Source organism: Narcine bancroftii, chromosome 1 (genome assembly GCF_036971445.1).
Source record: "Narcine bancroftii isolate sNarBan1 chromosome 1, sNarBan1.hap1, whole genome shotgun sequence".
Taxonomy (NCBI): domain Eukaryota; kingdom Metazoa; phylum Chordata; class Chondrichthyes; order Torpediniformes; family Narcinidae; genus Narcine; species Narcine bancroftii.
The window spans coordinates 453,263,206-453,280,214 of record NC_091469.1 but is presented as its reverse complement, the minus strand read 5'-3'; the positions used below and the strand labels follow the sequence as shown (position 1 = coordinate 453,280,214).

Below are 17,009 nucleotides of genomic sequence, written 5' to 3'. Positions count from 1 at the left end.
GTTTGAACTTAAACGGGAGCTCTGGAGGCAAATTCGTGGCACTCACAGGCCACAAAAGGCAATTTTGCAATATATTACATTTCTATTTTATTACTTGAGAAAATTAGATCTTTGTTGGCTGTAAACCATTCTATTAAAAGTGAAATAGAGTGAGACAATATTGTTAGCTGTGTGATTAATCCTGGTGATTGGGTATCCATCAGGAGCACTGCAATGCTGAAATGATGTATTTGAAATTCAGTTGAATTTTAGCATCAACTTTATTTCTCCTGAACTGTGTGAATTTAGGATAAATGAATTATCTCTGCTTAATAAATTTTACCAGATAGATGGCTAGGAAATTGAAGCTGTAATTTAAAAAAAAACTTGAAGTTGTAATCTTTGATGTGAAGTTCTCAATTTGTTCATCACTTATGATGAAGCTCAATTTTACTCTCACACAAGAGGACAAGAAAATGTAAGCCCACCCTGGCATTTAATATGATAATGACTGATCTGACTTGATCTTCGACTCCTTCTCTGTATCAGATCCCCACGACCCTCAATTCTTCTGAAAGGTTCTAAAATCAATCCACCTCCATTTTAACTGTTACTGATCTGACCTCCACAATTCTCTGAAGATTCACTAGCCTGACTGAAGATTTCTGAAATAAACCAGTAATTTGTCTTCTATGAAACCAGAAGGTGCAGAAAAATGAGAAATATTGTTACTATGGCAAGAAGTCAGGGTCGCTGAAAATATAGCTGATGCACAGAGCTGTGACAGAACAGTAACAGCTTTATTCTGCCTCGAAATATGGACTGCCAGACCTGAAATTGCCTGATGTTGCAAATAAGACAAAAAAAATTCCATTCCAAAACATTTGACCCCCTCAGCCTTCATTTACAATTACACAAAAAGTGATCAGAAAAATAAAGTTGAAGATGGTCATGCTGATCAAAATATCATGCACATTTTTAAAGAAAATTATTCAATGTAAAACAACTGGTCAAACTAGTTGACATTGCAGTTGAGTTGTAAACAATGTCATAAAATGCTGGAGCAACTCAAACCTGGCCCCAGGATTAGTGCCATCATTTATTTCCTTTTTTTCCTCCAATTTTTGAAAACTCAGGATTTGCAGAAAGCATCTTAAATGCAATTACAAATGTCCTTTTTTTTAGACAACGGTGACAATCTCCAGCTGTCGGAGCCACTTGAAGTGTTCACGTAACTCAACAAAACCCTGTTGTTGCATTATCTTTCTTTCTTTCTTTGGCTTGGCTTCGCGGACGAAGATTTATGGAGGGGTAATGTCCATGTCAGCTACAGGTTCGTTTGTGGCTGACAAGTCCGATGCAGGACAGGCAGACACGGTTGCAGTGGTTGCAAGGAAAAATTGCTTGGTTGGGGTTGGGTGTTGGGTTTTTCCTCCTTTGTTTTTTGACAGTGAGGTGGGCTCTGCGGTCTTCTTCAAAGGAGGTTGCTGCCCGCCGAACTGTGAGGCGCCAAGATGCACGGTTGGAGGCGATATCAGCCCACTGGCAATGGTCAATGTGGCAGGCACCAAGAGATTTCTTTAGGCAGTCCTTGTACCTCTTCTTTGGTGCACCTCTGTCTCGGTGGCCAGTGGAGAGCTCGCCATATAGCACGATCTTGGGAAGGCGATGGGTAGTGTGGGTATGACAACGGCTCTGTATATGCTAATCTTTGTGAGGTTTTTCAGTTGGTTGTTTTTCCAGACTCTTTTGTGTCAAGGTATTTGCCTTGGCGAGTCTGTTGTCTATCTCGTTGTCGATCCTTGTATTCGATGAAATGGTGCAGCTGAGATAGGTAAACTGGTTGACCGTTTTGAGTTTTGTGTGCCCGATGGAGATGTGGGGGCCTGGTAGTCATGGTGGGGAGCTGGCTGACGGAGGACCTCAGTTTTCTTCAGGTTTCCGCAAAACAGGACGTCAAGCGCTGAAGAGCTGGCTCTGAATGGGCAACTAAAGCGGCATTGTCTGCAAAGAGTAGTTCACAGACAAGTTGCTCTTGTGTCTTGGTGTGAGCTTGCAGGCGCCTCAGATTGAAGAGACTGCCATCCGTGCGGTACCAGATGTAAACAGCATCTTCATTGTCGAGGTCTTTCATGGCTTGTTTCAGCATCATGCTAAACGGGGAGCTCTCAAAATCTAGATTTTTGGTAAACAAATTTTGTGTCGCTTTCTTTTTTGACACATGGATCTGTTCTGGATGAGAAAGCAAAATGGGGTATAGAATTTGGACCTTCCCTTTAGTTGCATCATTCAACATTTCTTGTTTTGTTGTTTATTAATGGAACGCAAAACATTAACTTTTAACATTTAAAGGATCAGGAACTATTCCTGCTGTTATTTATTGTGAACTTCTGATGTTTTCAGGGCTAGAATTGCATGTTTGTAATTAATCTTGTTTTCTCTCAGCATCTTTCATTCCATATTTTTATTTCAGGTGCACTATATCTTCAGTATGGAGATGAAATCGCACAATTTGCAATGCCAAACGAAATCACATCAATGGATACAGTTCATGCACTTTTTGTACGTGCCTTCCCTAAGCAACTCACAATGAAGATGCTGGAATCTCAAAATGTAGCTGTGTATATCAAGGATGAGGCTAGGAATGGATTCTACGAGCTAACTGACTTGAGGTAAGTAAATGTGGCTGCATTCATATTGTTAACTTGTACTCAGTTGGATATGGGATAACTTTGTTTTACAGTCCTGAGATTCAAATGTATTTAAATTCCATGTTCGAAGTTAAGGTTTGCTTTTGTAAATACATTTTTGTCAATAAACTTAAATCTACTTAACACAAGATATTTTCTTTTGCAGTAATACAGGTGAATGAGCAAAATTAAAGTTCATCTTTGTTTCCGCTGAACATGTCTGTGAATGTACAGATTCTATTGCCAATGTGTATATGTACAGATGGTAGTGTAGGATGACTGTGATTGGCTGAGAGTGTAGCCACGCCTACTGGCAGGTCTTAAAGGATTGCTCCTAGCCAGACCAGGTCATTCTGGACTGGTCGACCTACATGTGATATGCTCCAGTCTTTTAGTTAATAAAAACCTAGATTTGGATCTACAAGTCTTTGGTTCTTTCGATGCGGTCTACAATGTCTTTCTGTGAAAAGATTTTCTTCTGTGATAAGCTGTGGCTTTGGTTGTCTCAAGTAATACACTACAAATGTAACCACGTGAGGTTGGCAAGATCTGATTGGGATTGAGTTGTATGATATCTTGTGGTTTGCATCAGACTTAGAAATTATTTCACCAAGGGCCAGATTGTGTCTGATCCACAGACCAGTAGGTAACAGACTGTAATAGGCTGTTTCCCTTAGTTGAACCAGTTGAAGTTCCTCAGAGATTGGAGATCCCCATGGCCCAAGTGCCACTGGCTGGCATGTGGAGTCCCTTGATGATCCCTCTTCATTCCACTGGCAGCTCAATCACCCAGCCTGTGCATCCAGAGGTTTGGATGTGGAGCCCGGGCTGCTGATGGTTTGGACTGGACTCTGTGTAGCTGCGGGGGCTGCAGCAGCACTTGGAGGCAAATCCACTGACAGTTGGGGAGTCTGAAGGGACTTCTCTTTCTCTGACAGCAATTTCTGCCAATGGCGAATCGGTGTGCCTTGCGGCAGACTAATTCAAATTCTGTGTAATATGTACTGACTTTATTACATGACAAAAATGAAATTTTAAATCTTCTCGCCTTTTCATAATCCAGGCTTTGCTGAGAGTTTCTTATGAGCTGGAATATGTGGGTGGTGAGGCACCTCGGAAAAAGTGAAAAACCTGAAAACAACAATATCACTTGTTCTGTTTAGGATTTGTTGGGGAGTTGGGGGAGGGAGGCTCTTGGAGGTGGGGGGGGGGGGTGGGCAGAGAAATTCCACAGAGGGAAGGGTTATGGTAGTCTGGGATGGGGGATTGTCCAGCAGGTTGTTAAGGAAAGAATAAAGTTCTTAACTTTAGCTGCTAGGTAATTCAGCTGAGACTTGGTACCTGGGGTTTCCCTGTCAATCATCTGGGAGAACTACACATTGCAGGCCATCAACATGGAGGCCAATCACGGGAATTTCCCCCAAAAGCTGAAGATCAAGGGGCAGCTCAAAATCTGCAGGTCCTGGGCCACTAAATGTGAGGTCAGCAGTGCTGGCAGTGAGTGGATTCTACACCCATTACAGCTGTAATACACAAAAGTAATTGAAGTAATAACACAGCTCATCAGTTCAAACATAACCAACATTTTTGGCTTGAGCCTTTTATCAAGGTTTGAAGCTGCATAATGTGTAAGCATGGATATTGTCTGATTGGATGGACCAGGTCAGGGACAAGGGAGGTTTCGTGAGTAATTTCTTTTTCAATTCTCTGCATTTGTATTTGTAGCATCGCCTCAAATTGAGGGTTGTCTGCATGGCATCGGTTTGACACATTCAGATTTGAATTTGTTCGTGCTCAGCACTATTTGAACATCTGAAATAAACCTCAAAATATTGGAAAATCTGTGGAGAGAGAAACTGAGTTAATGTGAATAACCTTTGATCAGAGCGGGATATGTGTAGAAAATGATATATTTTACTAGTAGAGGGTAGGGGAGAGGTGGGGAGAACAGAAGGTGCATTGATACATTGGTGTTGGCTGAGAGAATTTGGTGAATGCACGTTAATAGCATCCAATAAGTTGAGAAAAGTATGAAAGCAGGATAATGATAAAAATGCCGTGCATTTATGTGCTTGTCATCATTCTTCATTAAGCAGTGACATAAATTGTGTCTTTTTAAAGCTGACTATTTATAGTTCTGGGCAAATGGAGCATTTTCAATGCAGAAACTTTACTGTTTTCCTTATATGAATGTTGCTTCAGTCCTGGACAATAAATCTTTCCAGTTGATTAGAAATGAATATCTGCCAATTCCTACGTATCTCCATGTTCAATTACATAAATCACCCTGTCTTTGGTAGAGTGAATCTGAGATGTGTTGCTGGATCGTGAGCAATGGTTTGCTTTCTTTGTTCCATCCCCAGTCTACCATGCTTTACTGTTTGCAATGGAACACCGACTATCTTGAAGATTCCAGCACACTTCTCCATTAGCTGAAGGTGCAACTTGGCAGAGGTTTCCTGGATGACCTTCAGAATGTTCGTGGCCACATTCTTACCTCATGAAACACTATATTCCCATAATCTGGTTGTGATGGTTATTACTAGCTCCCCAAGCCTTTCCCTTCATGGCCAAAGCTTGCCATTTCTTTTTCCAAATTACTTTATGGCATTTTTTATTCCCTCATCCAGCCCAAAGATAACTGTCATCTGTCAAAGATGATCTGTGACTCGAATCAAAGCTTTGCTCAAACACAATAGACAATAGACAATAGGAGCTGGAGTAGGCCCTTCGGCCCGTCGAGCCAGCACCGCCATTTTACAGATCATGGCTGATCACTACCATCAGTACCCCTTTCCAGCCTTATCCCCATAACCCTTAACTCCTTTGCCCACTAGAGTCTTATCTAACTCTCTTTTGAACATAATCAGCGAATCTGCCTCTACCATCCTCTGTGGCAGAGCATTCCACAGATTCACACTTCTCTGGGTAAAAAAATGTTTTCTCATCTCCGTCCTAAAGGGCCTACCCTGTATTCTTAAACTATGCCCTCTAGTCCTCGTCTCCCCCATCATTGGGAACAAGTAATCCGACTTCACCCTGTCTATCCCCCTGATAATTTTGTATACCTCAATCATGTCCCCCCTCATCTAGCCTTTCACCATATGTCAACCCCGCCATCCCTGGAACTAACCTTGTAAATCTGCGCTGCACACCCTCTATAGCTAGTATGTCCTTCCTCAAAATTGGAGACCAGAACGAACTGGATGCAATACTCCAGGTTGGGTCTCACCAGGGCCCTGTACAACTGCAGAAGGGCGTCTCTGTTCCTATACTCCAATCCCCTCTTTATGAAAGCCAACATGCCACTGTGATTTCTTCACAAACACCTTCATTTACTAAGCCCTGAGTTCTATCTTTCCAACTGCTCTTTATTCACCAGTCCACACAAGATTTTAGGGATACCTTTTCAATAAGGAAAGTAGAATGCAAATTTCTCTTTGGCTTGGCTTCGCAGACGAAGATTTATGGAGGGGGTAAAAAGTCCACGTCAGCTGCAGGCTCGTTTGTGGCTGACAAGTCCGATGAGGGACAGGCAGACACGGTTGCAGTGGTTGCAGGGGAAAATTGGTTGGTTGGGGTTGGGTGTTGGGTTTTTCCTCCTTTGCCTTTTGTCAGTGAGGTGGGCTCTGCGGTCTTCTTCAAAGGAGGTTGCTGCCCACAAAACTGTGAGGCGCCAAGATGCACGGTTTGAGGCGTTATCAGCCCACTGGCGGTGGTCAATGTGGCAGTGTCACGGTGGCCAGTGGAGAGCTCGCCATATAACACGATCTTGGGAAGGCGATGGTCCTCCATTCTGGAGACGTGACCCATCCAGCGCAGCTGGATCTTCAACAGCGTGGACTCGATGCTGTCGACCTCTGCCATCTCGAGTACTTCGACGTTAGGGATGAAAGCGCTTCAATGGATGTTGAGGATGGAGCGGAGACAACGCTGGTGGAAGCGTTCTAGGAGCCGTAGGTGGTGCCGGTAGAGGACCCATGATTCGGAGCCGAACAGGAGTGTGGGTATGACAACGGCTCTGTATACGCTTATCTTTGTGAGGTTTTTCAGTTGGTTGTTTTTCCAGACTCTTTTGTGTAGAATGCAAATAGATGCTTAAGAAATGCCTTATGTTTTTTGGCCTTTGCTGCTTGTTCCACAATAGGCTTGGTTAAGACCAGAGCCCTGTGCAAATGGGCCTTTCTGTTGCTGAGATCACGTGCACCATGGTTAACTCCACAATAAAGGCTCGTGCAAACTACTGGAAATCAGAAACTCAAGATCCACCCCAGAGTTACATACTTTGCACTCTCAGCCTTTTTGTATTCATCTGATTCAATAGTTTATTTTAAGTAGAAACCTTTTCAAACATCACTTCCAGATGGCCCTGGAATCTGGGCAAACAATGTGAATTCCATCTGTGGCCGTGCAGCACAGCCTGTTTCAGACCAGTTCTGATTATGGTTTGTATTTTAAATAAAAGGCATTCTTACTGATGTTGCTGTTCCTTTTAGAGTAGATTACAAATATTTCTTCTTCTGCAGAAAATTATTTTGTGATTATTTACTCATTTTTTTGACAAAGGTGGCTGGTGGCAAAAGGAAGCAGGTCTCATGGGCCTTTTGGAGGGACATCCCAGATGTGAAAATTGTTGGCAGCTTTTTCTGTCAGTCTCTTGCTTTAATACAAATGTATCCATTCCTTTGCAGACCCACCAACCTCAGTTATATCCAAGTGATTCGTCAATGATGTACTGGTTAGTTAAGTCAGCGCTGCCACCTATTGCCTCCTGAAATGTACCAAGAAGCAATTCTATATGACTGCAAGGATTTAAATTTTTAGGCTTCCTGATTGTTCTCTTTTAAATATGCCAAATGAGCTCCAGAATGACAGAGGCCAAGAGTGCTCCACTTGCAGTCCTTTTTTATGCACTTACCTCAGATGGATGGATAGTAAAGATGAAGACATCAGAGACTGCAGAATTTGGAGCAAAAATCCAAATTGCTGGAACAACTCTGAGGGCCAGGCAGCATCTGTCAAGGCAAAGGGATGGTCGATGCCAGATCTCCATCCAAAACGTCAACCATCCCTTTGCCTCCACAGATGCTGCTTGATCTTCTGAGTTCCTCCACCTGGTTCCGTACATTTTGACAACAGGGAGAATAAAAGGAGAACATTCAATTTATGATTTAGACTAATGTTATCCAAGTTCTCCATTTGAAATGTATTGTCGAGAGAGTTTGAGTTGTAGATTAAAATGAACTTTGACACATTGGCACAAGAGTAGTGTTTTGTTTATCGTTCTCCTGAGTTCATTTGCTTCAGGTCTGTGAACAGGAAAAGAAAAACAGCTTCTGAGCTTCAGAGAAATAGGCCAGGACTGACAATTGTTAATAATGGTAGTAGAGGAAGTCCAAAATATCAGCGGCAAAACTCTCCCACCACCGACAAAAATCTACATGGAATGCTGCCATGGGAGAGCACCAGCAATCATCAAGGATCCACATCACCCAGGACATGCTCTCTTCTGGCTGCTGTCTAAAGAAAAGAGGTATAGGTGTGCAAGACTCGTACCACCGGGCTCAGGAACAGTTGCTACCCCTCCACCAACAACAAACTCAATCTAAAACTCATTTAAAGACTCTTACTTTGCCCATTAATTATTACTGAATATTTTTCTCTCTATTGGACAGTCTGTTTACATTTCTCTCTTTTGTATACAGATATCGCAGCTACTTCAGTAGAGCTACTAAAGCAACACACACACACACACACACACACACACACACACACACACACACACACACACACACACACACACACACACACACACACACACACACACACACACACACACCTGATTTATGACTTTACAAGCTTCTTTTATATATCGCATTTCCCAGGCTCCACGGGACAAGGTGGGATGTCACTACAAGTTTGCTGCCGATCCATGGGACTGGCAGGTTTAAATTAAGCCTGACCTTCTCCAGCAAACAACAGGAGTTCGTCTTTTGGTCAATCTGTTGTTTTAGGTAAACAATAACCTCTCAATTATCTTTCTGTGAAGAGGTATTAGGAGCAGCCCTGTCTCTTGCTGTGGCTTTTAAAGACAGTAGTTCATTCATTCACTTCAATTAACAGCCACTTGTGAAAACTCCATATCATTCTTTATAGCTTCTGTAAAGTCACTGTGAATATGAAATCTCCAGTATTTCAAATAACATCTTTTTAAAAATGAGTATGTATGTAACCTACTCTAATTTTACTAATTCATCTCCCAAAATAATTTCCCAAATATTCCATCACAGGGGCTACTTACAATAGACAATTTATCATTGTGTCTTCAGAAGGGGGAGGAAACTGGAGTATCCAGGGAAAACCAGCAGTTACAGGAAGAATGTACAATGGTGAAGAAGGCAAGAAAATGGCAGCGTTGCCAGAGCTGCTGTAACGGCAGTACTGTCGGTCATGTTGACTTGATATGATCAGGGAGCAAAGGCATAGCGTTCACCCACGGGTCTAATCACCTGGTCCGACTACTGCCGGCTCCATGCAGGCTCTTAAAGTCCCACGGTGTCTATGATTGGCAGCGGCTTTGAGCGGTTGCGGACTCTGAAGAAGCGCAGGACCCCAGAAAACCGGAAGACCACCCCCCCAAAAACCCTCAGTTTGAGAAGGAGTAGCTGAGGAGTTGACCCATAGGATGGTGACCATGATGGTGGACCAATGAGAGGCTCTGAGGCTGAAGAACCCACGGGTTGGTGACTTGAGGCGGGGAACCCACATAGCCTGCGGGCTGATGGAGACTGGCCCAAGATGCGCTGCAGGAGTACCAGGTATCGGAACCGGGTGCAAGAGGGTGCTAAGATTGCTGGAGATTTCCTGATCATGTCAGAGGTTTGTATAGGGAGTTTGGGTTTCCAATGGTTTGGTCTGAAGTCTGTATGCTCACAAGGCCAAATCTACAGGCATTCGGTGACACTGGAGATGTTGGGGGAGGGGGTGGGTGGATTCTTTTGCTTTTCTTTCTCAGGGGCACTGGGCAATTTTTGCTGAGAGCCTTATGGTAGACTAAAGGAGATTTCATGTTATATTTCATTTTCTGTTTTATTACAGGACAATAAAATAATCTGTAATCTTGAATACAAATGCCTACTGAGTCAGTCAAATCTGGATTGTTTGAGTTGTCAGGCAGCAGCACTAAATGCTGTGGCACCTTGCAGCCACGTATATATTGACTTCTGCTTGAATTAAAAGGGTGCATTATCAATATGCAGACCACTTACTTTTCTGTTTTCAATCGGGAAACGTCAGGGTTAATTGAACTTGGAGTACGTAGTAACATTGTTTTCACATTGACAGTCATCTTACATGAAAAGAAAAATACTGGAGATGCTGAATGAAGCAGAAAGTGGTGGAAATATTTAGAAAGTCAGTGTCTGTGATCAAAACTATGAAAAGTTAGAAATCAAACCTGTTTTAAATTGCAGAGAGGGTCAAGGGCAGGAGAGAACAATGGAAATATTGGATAGAGTGGAGAGCAAGAGAGACTAGGGCACAAAAGATGACAGCGCCAGCCAAGAGAGAGAGGGAAAGGCATGGTAATTGCAAACTCATTGTCTCTCACCATGATCTTGATGGTATCTGGTTCCTGAATATTCTCCCCATTTCTCCAGCTCTGTCATCTGATAATGACAACTTTCACACCAGTGTTTCTTTGCTTTACTCTTAATTGGAGCTTCCATCAATCATAGTGGCCAGAGATCTCAGTTGTGTCTGTTCTGTTTCCCGGACTTGTCTCTCACTCCTGTCTACTCCCATACCACAACAAGTCCCTTGTCCTCACCTTCCACGCCACCAGCCTCCATGTTCAATCGATCTTCCTCTATCAGAATCAGGAGCAGAATTTCTTTTGATGGCCTACATGGACCCAATAAGTCCAAGGACCTTTTCTCCTGCTTTTTGACTCCATCTTTCTCTCCCTTCCCCATCTACATTAATGCACACTCCCCTTCTCACTGCACTTTTCCATCCAAATGCAAGGGGTGCAACTCCCATCTTTCCTACCATCCAAGAATCAAGCTATATTTTCCAGGTGAAAAGCTTTTGGCCTCTTCACACCATTATTGGTGACCCTCCCGAGGACCTGGGTAAAGTACCCAGAAGGCTGAACCTCCCGGGTCTTTCACACTGCAGCCTAACTTACCTGGTAAATTGGCAACCGGGCATTTTAAGGAGGGTCCCGCCTCCAGCGATGACGTTGCGAGTAGCACGTTATGCACTCACAGGAAGCCCCACTGGAACTTGAAAAGCATGGTTTTAATAGCGAACGGGAAGGATTTACGATTGCTGGCCCTGCAACTCTGTGCCTCAATTGCAGGCAACGAGTGTAAACGTAGTTGTCAATGGTATGTTACAAACACTGAAGGAACAAGACCATATATTTGTGGGGCATATGATGTGACGCACACACGCAGGCATTGACGCCACGAAGCTTACCATTTATGTTTTCACACTGCCGGAATGGAATTGATGGGTGAACTCTGCCAGGATCCGAGAGTACCCTCCTCCACCCAAGTCTCAGAGCCCAGACGATTTTGACTGACCCTGCCTGGTCCGACCTTTTCACACTGCACAATTCTCAGGTGGGTGACTGGATAAATTCTCGGTTAACCCACTTGTATATGGTGGTGTGAAAAGGCCTATAGTACTCTACCGAAACTCACCATAAATCACCCCAGGACCATCAAAAGATCTGTCTACTAACTCCAACTGAATATTTACTTCATGATTCTTTGATGTGCAGTATCTCTTTTTCTGACTTGCATTTCTGATAATTTAATTGATTTTTGCTTTTGTAGTTGCTGTATCTATTTTGAAAGTAGAAATTTTGGTGCATCTGTGCATTGTAGATATTTTTGGTAATAAACTTACATTGAACATTCATTTGGAAGGACAAGTGAATCAATGTGTTGCATTCAGTGCTCATCGTGTATCTTTCCTGCGTTGGAGAACTTCATCATGGTACTCCTAAAAGCTCCTCTTTTAAATAAAAATTTATATCAATAATCCTCCAAATTTCTTTTTATGTTTTCAGCTGATATTCTGGGGAAAAGAATATAACAAAAGAAATGACACAGTCCTGAAGGGCTCTGAAATTAGGCTGGTGCTTGAAGAATGCCAAAGTACAAGAAAGAACCTTGACTATTGTTGAGGTTGAAGGAAGAAAAAATAAGGAATTCATTCATTGTTCACTCTTTTTCCACTTTTGCTTTCCATCCATTCCCATCCCCCAAATCCTTCTAGTACCCACATCTCAGTCTTCAGCAGCCTTTCAAATGAGCTCAAAGGCTAGACATCACCTCTGCTGCTGACATCACCTGATTAATCTTGGACTGAGCCATTTCCATAAATAGATGACTTTATATCATGGGGATGTATAGAGTGTGGTTATAATCTCAGGCCTCACTGGAAGCTATCTGATCTATCTCAGCTGAACTTGAATGCATGTCATCTATGTCCTTCAGAAGTCCTTAGCTATATCGTGCCGAATTTCCTGTGCTCACATTACACCAGTTTGTACCTTGGGCTTCTCATACCTACTGGGGCTCGACTCAAAATGTTGACTTGCACCTCTTGCCTTAAGGGGTGCTGCTTGACCCACTGAGATCTTCCAGCATCCAGTATTATGCTTCAGCATCTGTGGTCTCAGTTTTTCCTTCAGGCCTCTAATTTGTATTCCCCTTTGAATGCCATCAAGCTTGAAGAGAGTTGAAAATATTGCCTGATTCAATATGAATAATAATGTTTGATTGTTTTTGTCTGCAAGGTGCTCACATAATGGGACGGTTATTTTGTACATTTAAATCCATCCATCTGTAAATATTTTTCTCTCATTACTGATGTTGAATCCAATTAATTCTCAAGGATTTTGCTGATGTCTCTGCACCAAACCATGAAAGCTCTTTCCTTTTCAATGTCCTTCTCTGGCTTGTGTCTTTTTGCCAGGCTCAGAGAACCATATTTGACCAATTTATTTTTCATTCGGCACCAAACCTGTGATTCTTTGCCATACTGCCTCCTCTCTTGAATGTTTTCATTGTGTCTCAGAGAGCAGAGCAGGAAATTGTATTCAAAGGGCAGCCTTACCAGGGTTCCGAGCAGTTCAGTCTCAATCTCCTCTATTATTTTAGTTATGAAGTTCTACATTCTTAAGTTATTGATTGCCTCTCTCTCTAATTTTTTTTCCTGAACCTGTTTGGCTCTAAATCATTTAAGAAGATTGCCTCCCCTGCATGTTAAGGTTTTAACTGGCAAGTTATTTGTCCATTTAAATATATTGGAAATGTAAAAAATGATGGAATGGGTGTCAGGTGGGAAAATGTCAAAGACTTGTTCCTGCTGGGGGATTGTGGAATTAATGTAAGGTCAGAGTAAATGAAAGGTGGGGGTATGTTGCTAAATGGCGCATGCTGATTGGGCCAAAGTGTCTGTTTCTGGGCTGTATTTAACTTTGTCAATTGGCAGACAAGTAATGTAACTGAGAAATGTAATGTTAACTTCTGATCACCTCTGCCATTTAATTATCTTTTTGTACAGTCATTCAAGATATTATCCATCCCACTTCCTCTCTACGATACATTATCTTTAGGTGCCAATTCCTTTTTAGAAGTATAGTATTGCACAGTGTAGGAGTCCATATGTGCCACCATGTCCTTGGAAGTTGCTATAAACTCAATCCATTGATCAGCAGGTTTCCCCTTCAAAGTAAAATACAAAAATTTGTAGACACTGTGGTTGAAGTACAAGCACAATGCTGGAGAAACTCAGCAGGTCGAATAGTGTCCTTTATATAGCAAAGGTAAAAATACATAACCAATGTTTCAGGGCTGAGCCCTTCATCAAGGGTATGGAAAAATGTCAGTAGATGTCCGAACAAAAGTGTAGGGGGGAGATGTGGTCATAAAAGCAGGAGGCGATAGGTGCAGAAGGGAGGTAGGAGACAGCAGCGATCAAGGAGGTGATATTTATTTTATTTGTAATAAAGAAAAGTGTTCTTTTATAACATCTATACTTTACTAGCTGAAGTACTCATGATCTTGTGGAGACATCCATCTTTGAATCTACTTACTGCAGTAACTCATCTCCAACTCCATCTTTCTTTTCTTTGGCTTGGCTTCGCGGACAAAGATTTATGGAGGGGTATGTCCACGTCTGCTGCAGGCTCGTTGGTGACTGACAAGTCCGATGCGGGACAGGCAGGCACGGTTGTAGCGGTTGCAAGCGAAAATTGGTTGGTTGGGGTTGGGTGTTGGGTTTTTCCTCCTTTGCCTTTTGTCAGTGAGGTGGGCTCTGCGGTCTTCTTCAAAGGAAGTTGCTGCCTGCCGAACTGTGAGGCGCCAAGATGCACAGTTGGAGGTGATATCAGCCCACTGGCGGTGGTCAATGTGGCAGGCACCAAGAGATTTCTTTAAGCAGTCCTTGTACCTCTTCTTTGGTGCACCTCTGTCTCGGTGGCCAGTGGAGAGCTCGCCATAGAACACAATCTTGGGAAGGCGATGGTCCTCCATTCTGGAGACGTGACCCACCCAGCGCAGTTGGGTCTTCAGCAGCATGGATTCAATGCTTGCGGACTCTGCCAGCCGAGTACTTCGATGTTGGTGATGAACTCATTCCAATTAATGTTGAGGATGGAGCGGAGACAGCGCTGATGGAAGCGTCCTAGGAGCCATAGGTGATACCGGTAGAGGACCCATGATTCGGAGCCGAACAGGAGCATGGGTATGACAACGGCTCTGTACACGCTGATCTTTGTGTGTTTCTTCAGGTGGTTGTTTTTCCAAACTCTTTTGTGTAGTCTTCCAAAGGCGCTATTTGCCTTGGCGAGTCTGTTGTCTATCTCTTTGTCGATCCTTGCATCGGATGAAATGGTGCAGCCAAGGTAGGTAAACTGGTTGACCGTTTTGAGTTCAGTGTGCCCGATGGAGATGTGGGGGGGCTGGTGGTCATGATGGGGAGCTGGCTGATGGAGGACCTCAGTTTTCTTCAGGCTGGCTTCCAGGCCAAACATTTTGGCAGTTTCCACAAAACAGGACGTCATGCACTGGAGAGCTGGCTCTGAATGGGCAACTAAAGCGGCATCGTCTGCAAAGAGTAGTTCATGGACAAGTTGCTCTTGTGTCTTGGTGTGAGCTTGCAGGCGCCTCAGATTGAAGAGACTGCCCTCTGTGCGGTACCGGATGACCACAATGTGGTCAGGATTATCACTAGCACCCTTATCATTACATCCCCTTTCTTTGAGATGTTAAATCTAACAACATGACACACTAATGCAATATTCATTTCAAGTTAAAGTTCCAACACAAAGGTAAACACAAACATCAGCAGCACACATTTTTTAAATGTGCATTTCTTTCACTTTTAGAGGTTCAATCTGTCAGGTGCTTTGTGTGTATCTTTTTAACACAGGTGCTTGTGTTGGCTCTATTATCTAGGATTGGAGGTGTTTCCTCTGATGTAGGCTGAATTTTTTGCACTTGATGTAGGAGGTGTGGACATAGGGGAAGGGTGGCGCGACTGGTGGGGAGATATAAGTGAATGAGGGAGTCATGGAGGGAGCTGTCCCTATGGAAGGCAGAGAGGGGAGTAGAGGGGAAGATGTGTCTGGTAGTGGGATCCTGTTGTAAGTGCCAGAAATTCCTGAGGATAATGTGTTGGATCTGGAGGCAGGTTGGGTGGTAGGTGAGGATAAGGGGGATTCTATATTTATTGTGTCTGGAGGCAGCAGGAACCAGGGCAGATGAGTGGGAAATAGAGGAGATGTGGGAGAGGACTGAGTTGATGGTGATGGAGAGGAGGCCACATTTGTGGAAGAAAGCAGATGTGGCCTGGAAGACCTCATCTTTGGAACAGATGTGAGGGAGACTGATAAATTGAGAGAAGGGGACAGGGTGTGAGGAAGTGTCGTCGAGGTAGTTATGGGGGTTGATAGGTTTGTAATATAGGTTGGTGAAAAGCTTGTCTCCCGAGATGGAGACAGATCCAGGAAAGGGACTGTGTTGTGGAGATGGACCAGGTGAGTTTGAGATTGGGGTGGAAGTTGGCTGCGAAGTAATTGAAATTAACAAGCTCATTGCGCATGCATGAGGCAGCCCCTTTCAAAGTAACTGACAATTCTCATCATAATATTAGCATTAGAAAATCATGGAAAATTTATGACACAGTAAGAAGACATTCACCCCATCCCATTTAATCCTGTGCTATTTAATCTGCCTCTCTCATGATTTCAAGCACTACATTCACAACCAATTGAGCCTTTTTTTTAGTCATTTCCTATAATTTCAAACACCTACTTTTATATTGGGTTAGCCCATGTACATTTTTTGTACACAACACACAAAATCAAATATGATGTTTCATACGGCAAGACAATTATCAATAATATCAATTCTTTACTGTGTATTTGACTATACTGAAATACTTTTGCATTAATTTTGCTCATTCTTGTAACATTTCTGTAAATCATCATTTTAATATTACCATGTTGCCCATCTTTGTGTCACCAGCAAACTTTGATATGTGGTTCTATCTCTTGTTCAAGTCTTGTGCAACATGAATTGTGAAATTTTGTAAACAGATCAGAAAATAAATAACTTGTCTGGCACTGATCTCTTGTAGAAAAAATAAATGGTGAGCTGGGCCACTCAGTCAATTCATGTCAACTTTACATAATGTACATTCTTTCCATTTAAATTGTAACTTGGCTGAAATAAACAACTCACTCATTGGTAATAGTTAAATGTCAGTTGCCATTTTTGTTAAATATTCGGCCAAAACAAAGCTAATTTTCAATTTGGAGTGCAGTTCCATTCATCATTTCAAGTTATTTTAACGACATGTCACATAAGAAAGCATTTCTTCATTCAAATGCATTATTTTATAAATGTAAAAATATGTGAATAGCCTTCAAAAGAATAGAATAGGGTAACATTTGATGTTGAGGGCCATCGTTTCTTTTGGCACTAAGACTTTCCTCTGAATATTTAACTAGTAATCAACTCTTCCGATACCCTGTTTATACTTCAAAGAAATAGTACAATCTAACAGTCCAAATGGCTGTCTCTCTTGCTCTCATCTAAATCTCTGGGGGATCATTACCTTTTGGAATGCGAATCTAATATTTTGCATTTTGAATTTCCAGTTGTGTTCAAAGCTTTACATTTCTTGAGAGATTTGCTCACATTATATCTACAATTTCCTTTTGGTTGTGGATATTAAGGACAATGTTTTTTCAATGAAGTCTTGAAAGCTTTCAACATTGACTTGACTATGGGAAAAGTGTGCTCTGGTTTTGTGGAT

The 17,009-nt window shown here is 42.5% G+C and overlaps 1 protein-coding gene across 15 annotated transcripts in view; it reads left to right on the top strand.

Annotated features, from left to right (window-relative positions):
* The window catches only part of LOC138751792 (sickle tail protein homolog), a 689,307-nt gene that overhangs the window by 514,461 nt on the left and 157,837 nt on the right, over positions 1-17,009 (top strand). For all 15 annotated transcript variants that reach the window (XM_069914590.1, XM_069914602.1, XM_069914587.1 and 12 more), the window contains one exon: positions 2,453-2,651. In XM_069914590.1, the coding sequence (XP_069770691.1) occupies positions 2,453-2,651 (199 nt within the window). The remainder of the gene's footprint in view (positions 1-2,452; positions 2,652-17,009) is intronic.